The sequence below is a fragment of the Aulonocara sp. 'chitande type north' Nkhata Bay genome, linkage group LG13 (genome assembly GCF_057382095.1).
Source record: "Aulonocara sp. 'chitande type north' Nkhata Bay isolate Kocher_YH1m ecotype deep benthic linkage group LG13, A_spYH_male_GT1.1, whole genome shotgun sequence".
NCBI lineage: Eukaryota > Metazoa > Chordata > Actinopteri > Cichliformes > Cichlidae > Aulonocara > Aulonocara sp. 'chitande type north' Nkhata Bay.
Genome location: NC_141356.1, coordinates 21878071 through 21892763, shown reverse-complemented (window position 1 = coordinate 21892763; position 14693 = coordinate 21878071). Strand labels below are relative to the sequence as shown.

General features: G+C 37.8%; 1 protein-coding gene across 2 annotated transcripts in view; it reads left to right on the top strand.

Annotated features, from left to right (window-relative positions):
• The window catches only part of rgs7a (regulator of G protein signaling 7a), a 56282-nt gene extending 42422 nt beyond the window's left edge, over positions 1 to 13860 (top strand). Inside the window, exons 5-18 of one of the 2 annotated variants that reach the window (XM_086259167.1) lie at positions 2276 to 2382; positions 4169 to 4220; positions 5234 to 5298; positions 5627 to 5703; positions 5924 to 6005; positions 7739 to 7813; positions 7969 to 8067; positions 8294 to 8355; positions 8738 to 8848; positions 8950 to 9075; positions 10985 to 11171; positions 11481 to 11570; positions 12712 to 12748; positions 12997 to 13860. In XM_086259167.1, coding sequence (XP_086115293.1) covers positions 2276 to 2382; positions 4169 to 4220; positions 5234 to 5298; positions 5627 to 5703; positions 5924 to 6005; positions 7739 to 7813; positions 7969 to 8067; positions 8294 to 8355; positions 8738 to 8848; positions 8950 to 9075; positions 10985 to 11171; positions 11481 to 11570; positions 12712 to 12732 — 1154 coding nt within the window. In that variant the 3' untranslated portion in view covers positions 12733 to 12748; positions 12997 to 13860. Of the gene's footprint in view, positions 1 to 2275; positions 2383 to 4168; positions 4221 to 5233; positions 5299 to 5626; positions 5704 to 5923; positions 6006 to 7738; positions 7814 to 7968; positions 8068 to 8293; positions 8356 to 8737; positions 8849 to 8949; positions 9076 to 10984; positions 11172 to 11480; positions 11571 to 12711; positions 12749 to 12991 lie in introns of both variants that reach the window. The other variant, XM_086259166.1, reaches the window with a different exon arrangement.
• The last annotated feature ends 833 nt before the right edge of the window (positions 13861 to 14693 follow it).

The following is a 14693-nucleotide window of genomic DNA, read 5'->3' as shown; positions in this document are numbered from 1 at the left end:
TGGCACATAACTGGTAATATGATGAAATCAAAGGGTGTTTTCTCTCTGGACTGTAAGCCTGGCCTTTTTTGACAGTTTGACTAATTCTAATCCAAGGTTTAGTCACCTATAAAGCTTATGTTATGTTAAAAGGAAGCCAGAAGCTCCCTTGCTGCCGGGACTTAACTTTATACAGTAGAATCCTGTCAGAAAAACTAGAAATAAATAAGATTGGTTATGTTTTAATGCATGAAAAACCTTCATTTGATTGAACTGACATTTTCAGATTTATTCTTTTTTCCTAATAACACTGCACACTGTTTGCAAATGCTTAGATGAAATAAATCTGCACCGCACATGTATTTTGTGTGCATTTTCACCTTTGTGTGGATTTTTCAACAGACTCAAATGAGAACAAATTAACTCAGTTGCTGAAATATAAGAGACATCAAGCTCTAATTGCATGTCCACGAGGTCATTTTTCATGCTGTGCTGACCTTATTGCCATCTGACATTCATTCTGTCTTAGATAAATACCCAAACAAACATTCTGTATAAAGGTTAAGTAAAGAAATTCAGGAATAACTTGATTTTTCCATGTAGTAAATGTTAATACCGCTATTATGTTAAATATGTCACTATCTCCTTTAGAGTTTATATATAGCCGATACAGAGGGAGGGATTTGTTTATAAGTAAACAGGTTTAAATAACTTATGAGTCATAATTTATTAATAAAAGGAGCCCAGTCACAGACAAACACATGCATACACATAAACATCCTGACCTCTGAAAGCGGTGACAGCCACCTCAGTGACAAAGAAAAAGCCAATCTATATTTATCACTCACTCACAAACACCCAGTGTGTGTGTTAGAGTGAGAAAGCAGACATGTGCATATTTTATGGTGCATACAGTAAGCTCCTGCTGTAGCGTTCGTAGCTCTGGCAATTTAGACAATGTTAAACATTTCTATCTTTTCATCTCTCACTTTATCCGTGTGGTAGGACAGCTTACTTGGCAGAAACAGTCAAGGGCAACACTGTATGAAAAACTATTCATAATGAACCAAATATGGCAGTATCAAAAGAAAGCCATCAGCCCAAAACACAAACTGTGACTGATAGATGTCGACACCACAAAGGACTTTCAGGTTTAGAACAGCAGGGAGGAACTGATAGCAGATGATACACACTTGATGTTGATTACATGTTTTCATTATCTGATGGCTTTAAATCAGGGACAGTCAGCCATGTGCTGTGGTGTGCCAGAGGTAAGCAGGTTTTCACTCCAGCTAAGCACAACATTGATTTGACTGATGAGTTACACTTCTCAAGCTTAAGGTGGGCTAATCAGTGAGACCTCCTGCAGAGCTGTTTGGATGCAATGGAGGTCTTTCTATCTCTGTGTGATAGCAGTGCAGAGTGTAGTAAAGCAACTGCTCCTAGTTTATGTTCATTTTAGCAATATTGTGAAGGATGAATTTGCACCTTGGGATGAATGGTGAATAACGTTAATTAGCTGGGGATACAAATAAAAAGAAAAACACATGCTGGGCCAATATCTGTGATGAGGAGGTATTGATTGCAGCGTAATCAGAGAATCTTCTTTTTAATGAAAAACTAAGATCTCCAAGCAGGTTTACCTTTAATGTCTCTGTATAATTAAATAAAGCAAATAAATTAGAATTTAAATTAAAGCAAGCGTTTGACATTTTTAAAAATGTGTTTTTCTAGCAACTTAAATGGAAGGCTAAAACCAACAGCTGGATAGCTTAGTTTAGTGTGAGACCCACTAAGTAGAGACACATCTAGCCCATCCTTATCCATTGTTAAGCTCAACCAGCAGTGTATTTAAAACTCACACAGTACATTTACTATCATGTATTAGTCTGTTATGTCTTTGGACAAAATGTGCAAACAATGTATATGTGAATTTTTTATGATTTGAACAATAAAAAAAAAGATCTTGTTGTTTTTTTATTTGACGCTACTATTTGGCTGTTGTGTGACTGTCTCATATCGTCTACCCAAAGGAAAGAAAATTATATCTTGTTTCCTTCACAGAAATCTTAACAGTCATCTCAACAGTGTTGTGAAGCTTGCTATGATGCTCTTTGTTTAGAAACACAATCTCATTACTGCATTTCTTGGCAAAAACATGCTGCTACTAGTGTGTATGTTTTATGTGCATGAAAGCACATTAACATGTGCTGGTATCTGGTACTACTGGGAAAAAAACTGGAAAAAAGGAGCGCATCAAGATGTAAATAGTCTTTTTATCTGTGTTTTCTCCCAGTGGAGGCTCTTCATCTGGGAACTCTGATGGCTGCACATGGTTACTTCTTCCCCATCTCTGACCACGTCCTCACTCTCAAAGACGATGGCACTTTCTATAGGTTTCAGGTAAGAATGTTAATGTTTAATTCCTCATTATATTGAATGATTTTATTTTTATTATACATCTGTCCGACTCTGTCAGCATTGCTTAATCAAGGGAATATTTAATCCTATTTTTTAAATATTTAACATTTTAAGTTTGCTAGAGTCAAGGACTTTTAGAGTCAATAGATTATTCTGTTCTTTCTTTTCATCCACTTTTTGATTAGGGCCATCAAATACTGTGAACATAAGGTGTTGCAATTCATTAATTAATTAAAAATGAGGAAACTGGACAAAAGAAGTGGCAGGGTGGAAAATATTCACTGCAGATGAAAAGTATTTGAAAGTCATCATGTTCGTCTTTAAGAAATAGGGAAAAAAATCCAACAAAGGCTGGACACAGAACCTGGGAGATGCATGTGGCTGTCAAGAAGCAATTTTAAGGAAAGGAGACAGAGAAAAAGATGGATGCATGCCAAATTACACAAGAACTAAAAATCACTGGCAACATGTCTCATAGAGCAATGAATCCATATTTGCATTTCAGAGAGTGGTGTTGGAGATCTTGTCGAAATTGATGGAATTATGAACGCAGAAAAGTACTTTCAGATTTTATCGGTCTGGAAAGAAGCTTTGACTTTGACTATGTTATTTAGCATGACAGTGATCCTAACTACACAGTCCCAATAGAGTAAAAGAATATCTGGATAAAAAACACACACAATGGAACACTATCAGTCATGGATTGGCCTCTTCATAGCCCGGACCGCAAGATTAGTGAAGCAGTGTGGAATCATCTTCACAGAGAACATAACAAAAGGAAGCCAAGATCCAAAGAGCTTTGAATATCCTTCAAGAAGTCTGGAAACCTATTCCTGAAGACTACTCAAATAAATTACAAGAGTGCTTGCCTATAAGAGTTTAAGCTGTTTTAAAGGATAAATGCCACACCAAATACTGAATTTAAGCTCATTAGCACTGTACAAAAATATTTTTTCTTGCTATACTGTATTTCCATGTATGTTTTCTCATTTTGCTAAACCACTGCACTCGTTTTCCTAGAAGAATATAAAAAATGAGGGGTGGCTAAGAGCCTTGCACAGTGCTACACGCAGATCGTTTTAATAAAAAAGTCATGTTAAATGATAACATTTATGCAGGATGGCAGCAAAAGAACAAAAAAATGGACAAAATTGTTTCAAATGATATTTCAAATCATCTATTGGAGTTGAAATAAAATGTTCATTCCCATATGAAGTATGAAGTATACTTAGTTCAATTACATATGAAGTAAGTAAACCAGGAGGTCCTGAACACAATTCATACTAGTTCATGAATGGGGAGGGGAGTGCTCCATTCATGAACTAGTACTCCAAACATCAATACACAGACTGACAGTTTTACTGATTTTCCACCAAGTGAGTTCCCCCAAGTGTGCTGCACAGCAACTAACAAGAGTAAATCAATGCCTAAGGTTGTTTGTGTTAGTACCCTTTACTTTGCCTTTTGTATGTAATCACTTTTCATCTGGTGCCAGTCCATACAATGCTGCCCAAGGAGGGCGAGCTCTCATGCTGGTCTGCTCTAAGCACTCTCTGAAAGAAGCTTATGTGCTTTAGACATTATGCCAAACCCATTATACAACAAAATATTTTATTGTGACAGATGCAGGGCTGGGACCACATGCCCACCCAAAGTAACATAGCAGTACACTTTGATTTCGAAACACCATGTGGTTAGTTGTACATTATCAAAGCTGCAAGGTCTTTTTTTAAAGTTTTGTTTCTTAATGACTCGTTTTTCCCTTCAGACTCCGTACTTTTGGCCATCAAACTGCTGGGAACCAGAAAACACAGACTATGGTGAGAGCCATTCTGTTGTAGTCATATTTGAACTTCCACTGTGTATGTGCGTGTTTGTGTGTGTATAGAGAAGACTAATGAGACAGGCTGTTTGTATATTGCATAAACTGTAGCTGACATGTTATTAATGCTGATTTTTACAGAGGTTAAAAAGATGAAACGCAAGTGTTGCAACAGTGTCTCCATGTTAGATGTGATAAAAAGGATCAGATTTAGTTTTTACACTAACGCTTGGCCAACAGTTAGAATCAGGTAATGCTTTCTATTTTACACATTTATTTTTTTCAGTGTTTTCCAACTAAAGTTAATTGTGTCTACCTCAGTCATACTCTGACTGAGGCAGTCTGATTACTGTGAAGGAAAACAGGAATGCCTTGATATGCATGCACCTGTTGTGCACAGTTGGCTGAGCATTTTAATGGTGATACAGGGATGAGCTTTTCATTGTTACAGCCAAGCAGAGTGGAGATAAAGCTTTCATAATGCCAAAAATGGGTTGCTGAATAGCTGCATCCTTGCAGGTCGTTCATTTGTTGTTTGAATTGTAGAAGGGGAAAGGGGCTAATGCTCACAGTGGGAATAATCCTGGGAGTGTTAGAGGAAGTCAGTGTCTCAGATGCAGCAACTGATTCACTTGAATGATGCCCCTTAATGAAAACACTCTAATGGCATAATGAAGCTTGCACATTATGGTCAGTTAACAAAGAGATGAAGGGATGATGATAGTACAGGAAGACATCAAAAGTCAGGCGTGCACACACCTTCAAACACACAAGCACCAGCAGTTGCAGGCACACACACACACACACACACACACACACACACACACACACACACACACACACACACACACACACACACACACATCATAGTAAATGACCTTTGTGATTTGCAGTCCAGTCTAAATGTGCAGTTGAGAGGATTAACTGAATCAACGCAGGGCCACTTAAGGCTGTTAAAACGAAGCTGAGATCCTGTTCTCCCTTTATTACCATTCTCTTTGTCTCTCTCAGCTGTTTACCTCTGCAAAAGAACAATGCAAAATAAAGCACGTCTGGAGCTTGCAGACTATGAAGCGGTAAGTGAAGAAGGTCTTTTAGTGTCAGCACTCCTTTCTATCTGTGCTCTTCCTGTATTAGCACTGCTTTCTTACCTTTTGGTTCATACTGACAGTAACAACATTTGTTTTTCCATGTGTCATTGTATAATTTGCAGCTCTCTTTCAACAAAGCTATTAAATGAATCACTGGTTTAGTCATTATCTGCGTCTTTTTCTTTCATATCAGAGCAGGAGTCATTAAAGATTGTATCCAGTTGTGCACTGTACACAGCATGCGCGATAAACATAATCAGCCTGGATTCCTACAAAGCTTAGTTTTCCTGCTTCTTCTTTGTTTTACTTACAGGAGAGCTTAGCAAGGCTACAGAGAGCTTTCGCCAGGAAATGGGAGTTCATTTTTATGCAAGCAGAAGCACAAGCAAAGTAGGTTTCTATAAGAACCACACACGCATTGAGCCATTATAAGTGAGTTCTCTTACAAACTCGTTATGTCGTGATTAAACGTCCCTGTAATTACCAGTGCACAACTTCACAGATGGATTGCACATTAAACATGTGATGAAGTAAATGGCTCATAAATGTTTTAGATTAATCTACACACTCTGTCAGAACTGTTCCCTGAATTCTATCTTTTCCCTCCCAGAGTGGACAAGAAAAGAGACAAAATTGAGAGAAAAATTCTTGACAGTCAGGAAAGAGCATTCTGGGACGTGCACAGACCAGTGGTGAGTAAAATTATGATGGTATTGTCATAATCACCTCTGCTGTTACTAATAGCATTGTTTTGCTGACTTTACTAGCATCATCCTACTAGTTCTCGTAAAAGTGAATAATGCTGAAATAATTATTTCACAATGACCACAGTCTAAATGAACAATTACCCAGAATGGTACATTTAGTTTTTGTGAGTTATGTATTGTCTTTTTTATAGATATCACATAACACTGTGATTAATAAATTGTTTCATAAATGTTATGCAATTATAAGCTTTAAGCACTTAATAGATGACAGAATTTATATATGAGCTTTATATGGTTCCTGTAACATTTAAAGAGTGTAAATAGCTGAACGCTCTGCAAATACCCCGGCGTGTATTTGCCTTGGCCATACACATGAAATGCCACATCAATAACTGTCACAACACATCAGCTTCACCGCTGCTCTTTACCTTGTTCCTGCACACTTGCTTAGCATTAGCATTTAGTTTCCCCTTGAGGTTTAAGGGTCTCCTCTGCTGTATTCCTGAAAGCCACTGCTCCACGGTTAATTGGGAAATAACAAGTTCAATTTATGCGTCCTCGGAGCAACATAATCAATATTAATTCAAATTTCACAGTGACACCATCAAGCTCTGTTCTTCTGGAAGAAACCTAGATTAGACTACTTGCTCAATCAGCCAGTATTTGCACTCTAAGATTCTAATTTCCTGCTGGTTTCCATGTTTTCCTAGAATTGGCACATTCCATGTTTAATTAACCAGCATCTGACACATTGTCCTTGAGACTTCCAGCAAATCCAGCTCATTCTCACTTCCAACTTGTCACATACTGATGCTTGGTCAGGACCCGCAGGCATCACATTTTAATGCACATAGTATCCTTTAGCATCATTTTCAAAGTGCGGGGTACTTGGTGAGATTTTAAGTTGCCCCTGTCTGAGTTAGATGACATGAGACTGCAGGCAAATGTCCTCTGTTGGTGTTGTCTCTATTGTGGACTATGTAACCTTGGCAAAGAAACGAAGCTTGCTGCAGATGTGAAAGATTTGTAATGGGAACTGGGGAGAATTTGTTGGCTAAGCGTATTTGAAAAATGACACAGTACTGAGCAAAAGTTTTAGGTAGGTGAGAAAAAATGCTGTAAACAAAGAATGCTTTCAAAAATGGAAGTGTTAATCATTTATTTTAATCATCATGAACAAAAGAGAAAGGTAAATCAAATCAATATTTGGTGTGGCCACCCTTTGCCTTCAAAACAGTTCTTCACACAGTTTTCGAAAGAAAACAGAAGAGGAAAGCAGGTTGTTCCAAAACTTTCGGAGAACTAACCACAGATTTTCTGTGGATGTAGGCTTCTTCACATCCTTCTGTCTCTTCATGTAATCCCAGACACGCTTGATGAAGTTGAGATCAGGGCTCTGTGGGGGCCATACCATCACTTCCACCACTTCTTTTTCCTTTTGAAAATATTTGGCTGTAGTTTGGGGTCGTTGTCCTGCTGCAGGACACATTTGGGGCCAATAAACAATCATTTATATTTCTGTCTCTGTTTCACACCTGCCTAAAACTTTTGCACAGTACCGACACCTTTACTAATTGTGGCATCGAGCTAGAGTACACTGTGATATAGAGTACATAACTGTGTTCTAAGAGTCTAAGCTCAAGGAAGAGTATAATCAGCTAAAAATGTAATCACAAGCTGGATTTCTCATGATTTCCTGATTTTCATTTTTTTCACAGCCTGGATGTGTCAATACAACAGAAGTTGACATAAAGAAGTCCTCAAGAATGAAAAATCCCCACAAAACTAGAAAGGTACTTAAGAGCTTTCTACTCTTACCTGATTATAATGTTACTTATTTGTATGTATATATTACAAGTATGAATGCAAACAGTTTCATATTGCCATGCTTTGCTTGTTTGCAGCATTAAGGCTACTTATATTGATGCTTACGTTTTTATTTTATTAGTCTGTGTATGGGCTGCAGAATGATATCCGTACCCACAGCCCAACCCACACCCCAGCTCCAGAGGCCAAGCAGCCTACAGAAGAAGAACTGCAGGAACAGGTTAGACCTACAGGTGGCAGTAGAGGATTTGTGATTTTGTCAATGATAGTGCTTCAATTGGACTTGGTATTTTACTACAGCCATATTATTTCTGTATCCAGTTAATTGCACTGAGCACCTTTTAAATATAAAGCATAACTTGAAATGTCATATCAGTATGACTGAAAATGAATGAATGAATTCATGGAGACTGCTGTCTACTCATTGTTCCCCGCTGTGGTTTCAGATCACCTTTTGGCAATTGCAATTAGACAGGCATCGACTGAAAATGTCCAAAGTGGCAGAGAGGTGAGCGATGTTCTTTGTGTCTTTATTCAGTTTAGCCATCGATCTGTTTATTGAGCCTTTAAACAGCCTAACACAGCTGGGAATTAAGAACTAAGATGACCTTGAGCAGTGTTTAAGCCCAGACAATGTCTTCAGCTGTCATCAGCGTACAGAGATCCAGATACCTGATCCTGTACAAAGTGTCTGTTTGTCATTCCTTTCTAAAAAGAGAGATATGTTCAGGAAAGACTTCTAAATCCTTGTGTCCAAGTAGTGAGCCAATCCCTCTTGTCAAACTCTACATTTCATTTCATTTATAGTATTTGCTCCCAAGGGAATTTACCTTCTCTTTCTGTCAGGTAAAGCTAACAAATAAACCACCCATTCTTGTTTTAAAAAACAGTTTGTTGGGCTATACGGAGCAGTATCTTGAATACGACCCCTTCCTCACGCCACCAGACCCATCTAACCCTTGGATCTCAGATGACGCCACACTCTGGGAGCTTGAAGCCAGGTGGGTACAGAAAACCACAAATGCTAAACGTTATTCCCAAGTGTTTCTATAGCACATATTGATCTGTGAAAACGTGTTGTACTTTTTGTGTCCTCCTCCAGTAAGGAGCCAGGCCAGCAGAGGGTAAAGAGGTGGGCTTTTGGCATTGACGAGGTTCTCAAAGATCCTGTTGGGAGAGAGCAGTTCCTAAAGTTCCTGGAGTCTGAGTTCAGCTCAGAGAATCTCAGGTACATCATGAAAAAGTTCTTTCTATAGAGCAGCATGCCCATATACAGTACATGCATTATACCAGTATTGCACTGTCTACCATATTACATTAGAAATGTCCTCATCTTAGCTGAAATATTAATATAAATATAAAATATATTAACATGTTTGACTGGATGTTAAAGCACTTTGTATCACAGCCAACCATGAGTAAAAAATATTAAACAGCTGCTTTACCACCGTTGCTCTGCATTCAGTGAAACATTTATAGCATCTGTCTATAACTATCCAAAATTTAGATATGGTTGTCATCCAAGGGCAGCTACTTTACTTAAAGATCAACAGTTGTGGAAGGAGTACTAAGAAAATACAAAAAGATAATAATGCATCAGCAGTTCAGTGTAGCTGGTTGAGATAGATTTTATTTTAACAATGATAAAAATATATCATTTGGAATTTAATCAAAGTTTGTTATAATTTATAAAATGAACCGGTGCTTGATATTGAGTCTAAATCTCCAAAGCAACCAGAAACTACTTCTGTGAAAAGAAATGTTTTGACTCTGCAGTGTAGCCTAGTATAAAAATAATAATACCTCAAAAACACACTTTAGTAGGTATAACCTAATCGCTTAAGCGCTCATAAACTCAAACATGTGATGAGCCATTCACAAGACAACAACTTAAGGTATGTACACACTGCTGATTGGAATTCAGAAAAATATGTGATTTAAGTGCCTTTGAAGGTGGTGTGGTTGTTGGGACCAGACAGGCTGGTCTGAGTATTTCACAAACTGTTGATTTTCCTGCACAGCCATCTGTAGGGTTTACGAAGAGTGGCCTGAAAAAGAAAAAAAATCCAGTGAGCCAAAGGTTAAGATTTGTTTGTTGATGCCACAGGTCTGGGGAGAATGGCCACACTGATTCCACAGAAAAAGAAAGGAACAGTAACTCAAATACTCACTTGTTATAACCAAATTACGCAGCAAATGGGCAGCAACATCAGAGGACCACACCGGCTGCCCTTCCTGTCAGCTAAGAACAGGAAACTGAGATTACATATCAAACAGGCTGACCAAAATTGCACAGTAGAAGATTGGAAAAATATTCTCTGGTTTGATAAGAATAAGGTGTAAACAATATGAAAGTGTGAATTCATCCTGCCTTGTAGGATGAATTCACTGCACGCTGTGTTGCGGGAGTATTTTCTTGGCACACTTTGGCCCCCTTAGTATCAATTGATCATTGTTTAAAACTACAGCTGACCTGACTGTCATGGCCATCCCTTTATGACCACAGCACACCCATCTTCTGATGGCTGCTGCCAGCAGGATAACGCACCATGTGACAAAACTAAAATGACCTCAAAGTGGTTTCTTGAACTCAGTCAGCCTCCTGAGTCACCAGGTCACAATTCACGATTTTTTTAAACTAATGCCTAGATACCAAAAGCTGCAGATGTCATGGTTTTAATCATCTGACAACCTAGTGCACATTACGCCAAATTAGGGTCTCGAGTTAAAATACCATTTGACTCCACATGAGCATTTGGTCAGCTGAGTTGCATACTCATCTGCTTCTATTGCAAACAATGACTTTCTGAGACGGTCCAATGACACATTTTTAAATTACCCCAAGGATGATTTCTTGCCCTGTATTCCTTAATTCATAACTCAGTAATACTTTAAAAAAAAGCAAACAAATAAGTAAAAAATTGTCACTGCATATCTGACGAAATACACACTGATACAAACCGATCTATCACAAGCTAATATCTGCCAATAGTCCAATAAAACAAAATTAGTTGACCAGGCTCAGTTGTCCGCGGTCACAACGGACAGCATGCAAAATTAGTCCATTGTGGAATTGATGTGGACTGCGAATAATTATCCCTTCATTGGTTTGAAGTAGTTGTGACTTTGGTTTGCAGATTCTGGCTAGCAGTCCAGGAACTAAAGAAGCGTCCAATTAGAGAAGTTCCAACCAGAGTCCAGGAGATCTGGCAAGAGTTTTTGGCCCCAGGGGCACCCAGTGCCATCAATGTGGATTCAAAGAGCTACGACAAAACCACCCAGAATGTCAAAGATCCTGGACGCTACGCCTTCGAGGATGCACAGGTGAATGGTTGCCCAAAAGGAAATGATGAAGAGATGTTAAATAATAGCCACGGCTGTTTAGTTTGTGTTGCACAATGTAGAGAGGAATAGGAACATTCAGCCTGTCACTGGGACTTGGACAGTGATCAAACTAGTGCTGAGTGTACCTGACAGACCAATGAGATATTTACTCTTAGCAGTTTACAAACCACAGTCTTGGGGATCAGTGAAAGATTTTTTTTGATTTGGTTTTAGTACAAGTGTTATTTGTGTCTGACTTCATACTCGTGCTTTTGTTCATCATTCTCACATTATGTGTTTCTTCACCAGGAACACATCTACAAGTTGATGAAGAGTGATTCTTACAGCCGTTTCATCCGTTCCAGTGCCTACCAGGAATTACTACAGGCCAAGAAGAAGGTAACAAAATCAAATAAACCATAAAGCTTGGCTAAAAACATTTGATAAATTAGTTAGTGAGAAAATAAGATGAGAGAAGTACATGTAGATGACATTACGTGACACTCTATTTGGATTTGAACTGACTCTGCTGACTTGCTGATGCTGAAATAAGCCCTTCTAGCAACCAAAGTCACACCTTTTCAAAGTCTGTTAAATTACATTTTATCCCATTCCCAGTAATCCCCTTGCATAAAACAAGTCTGCAACTTGCTTTTACACTTACCTGTAGTATCATACAGTGTATTCTGCTACAGGAGTAATGTTGATATTTATTTGTTCACTAAGGGACAAAAATCAAGAAATTGACAATTATATTGTTATTGACTTATCACAGTAAAGTTAACTCAGCAGCAGACAGATTTGGAACAATACAGGAATCACAGTGGATTTGGATTTCCCATGCCTTATTGCTTTAGCAGCCTGGTGCATTTCAGACTCCAAGTAGCTTCTTGAAATTACATATTTGTTTTTAGACAAAATGATGTTAAATTCAGTTGTTAAGTCTATGTCTCCCAAACCAAAGTGCAAACCAGTTCAAACCAAAAAAAGTTGCAAATAAAATCGGACCGCTGCAAACAATAACAGGCAAAGCGGATTTGTACAATATATTAATGGAGTCTCTTTCAGGTGTATTTGATGGAGAAGCTGATCAGGACTCTTGTCAGGCTTGTAGAAACTCTTATGAATACAGAAAAATGGGATGTCATACCATGCAGAATATTTCAGCATTACACAAGCGCATCCACGTGGTTAAAAACCTACCCTGTCTCACACCTCCTACTCTTTATCAGCCCATCTATCTGGCAAATAAAATTTCAGTATTGTATTAATGTTTTTTTTTTTTAAAAGAAAAAACTGTTAAACCTACATCAATTTTGGGGCATATGTTGTGTTAGTTCTTCTTTTTGATTGACTATGATGTGAAAGTAGTATGTTTTACATGATGGCAGAATATTCTTTTTTATGCCAGCTAAAATTAAACGAAGCCTGCATATTTTGTTGATCTAGCGATTCTTACATATGTGTAATTTGTTTAGTGACCTATGAATCCACAAACTAAAGTCACCTCAAATATGTGTTTTTTTTTTTGTCTCAACAGAAAAGTAAGAACTTATTCTGAAGGGTCTTACTCCCAGGTAATGTCCAATGATACCATATCATCTTCATGTACTACATTTGGTTGTTGTTATTTAATTCTTGTCAGCATGTTGTGATTGCTACTCTACTTAAATGTTGTGCTAAATTCTACCATTGAATGTAATACAAAATGTGCAATTCCTGCACTAAGTGTGTTGTTAAAATACTGTGTATTTCTTCTTCCCTTCTTCCACCTTATTCCCTATTTTCATTCTTTTCTGTCTTCTTATCTCTTCTCCCAGCGCAGGGGAAACCACTGGCATCCAAGAGGTTGACCAGTTGTGTGCCATCATGCTAAAATCAATGCCAACTCTCTCTCTCTCTCTCTCTGGGACATGGAGAGGGGAACCATTTCATCTCTTCATCCTCATTGTCTGTCATCTGCTCTTGGCCCAGCCGGATGATGAGCCAAGCCTTCTGTTCATCTGTTGTCCACAGGATGTTGCATGTCCATGGAGGGGATGTTCCTTCTTCTCTCTCCACTTTCAATACCTGATATATTTCCAGTATTCTCAGAAAGGAGGCACTGCTGGACTTGAGGGGACACTGATAGACAGTCAAGATGAAAAAATAAAAAAATGACACTGAAGAAAGTTATACCCAGTGTTCCAGTTCTTTCCATCATAAATGCTGGATCGGAACCTCCCTCCTGTCTCTCACTTCCAGCTGAAACAAATGATGTCAGAGAGAAAAAAAAACAAAAAACAAAAGAAAAAAATGTAGAAAAATATAAAATGACAGCTTAAACTGATAAATCTAACCAATGTCATTGCTTTACATGATCTGAGATCACAGATACTTTGTCACGCTATGGGAAGTGTTGTGCAGAATGAATATACAATATATATATACATATATATATTATGATTAATATTATTATTTATGGTGCATTTATTTTTGCTTTGCATTATTTTATTGCACTACAAATAACTAGCACATATGATTTTCATTGCTCCTGTAAAGTCACATTCAGATTTACATAAAAAAATGCTGTCTCCTGTCTTGCGTAGAACATAATTCTTTGTTATTCTCTCCTGCATTTATTTTTATACCATATTTAAAGACACTTTTACTTACTTGTATTATTAAAGTTGGCCCTCTATCTGTTAATATGGCCTAGGTCTGATTTTTTCTTTTCCTGTATACACACAATTTTAGAATTAAATATTCATTCATTCAAATATTCATCAGTTTTAATATAATCCAACGGGTTTATGCACTTTTGTTTTCTGCCACTAGATGGGGGTAAACTATTTCCCATCGGTTAAAAAAAACAACAGTTTTCAACACAGATCAGCAAAATGAGCTACGGTACTCTGCAGACAAATGGAGTTTTGTCATGCAAAAGTGTCATCATCCTCCGGTTTGCTGAAAGGGTTATTGTTCAAACTCTGCCCATCTGAGGTTTTGCACGGTCTGTTGATGTTTCAGCTCTTTGATGGCAGAAGTGACAGTCAGAGTTTTCAGTCTTTGTGCCCAGTGGTCAGCATAGCCAGAACCGCAAAAGAGACAAACATCATTGTCTCGGTTGCATCAAGGAATGTGAACCGTGGCATTTTTTTTTTCAAAGCATGCTGTTAGTGCATGCACAGATGATTTATGGATTGGAGGTTACGGGTTTCGTTTTGATGTGGTGATTTGCCAATAAGAAAGGATAATTTAGGGGGTTTTAGGCAACCATTGTTTCTCTTATCCACTTTCCAAATCTCATCCACTTCCTTAAAAGTAAAGTGCCATTAACTGTCAAATTCAAGGTGAGGAAATGAAAACTTACGATGGAAAAATAAGATAAGGCAAAATCTGTCATCTTAGATATGCCTATTATGGATGAGTAGGGATTCATATATAAATATATATATATTCAGAATATTAAAGGGCAGACAGAAATAAACAGCCTGTCTCTCCTAGATGTAAGTGAAAGAAATGAAGCTTGATTTGATTCAC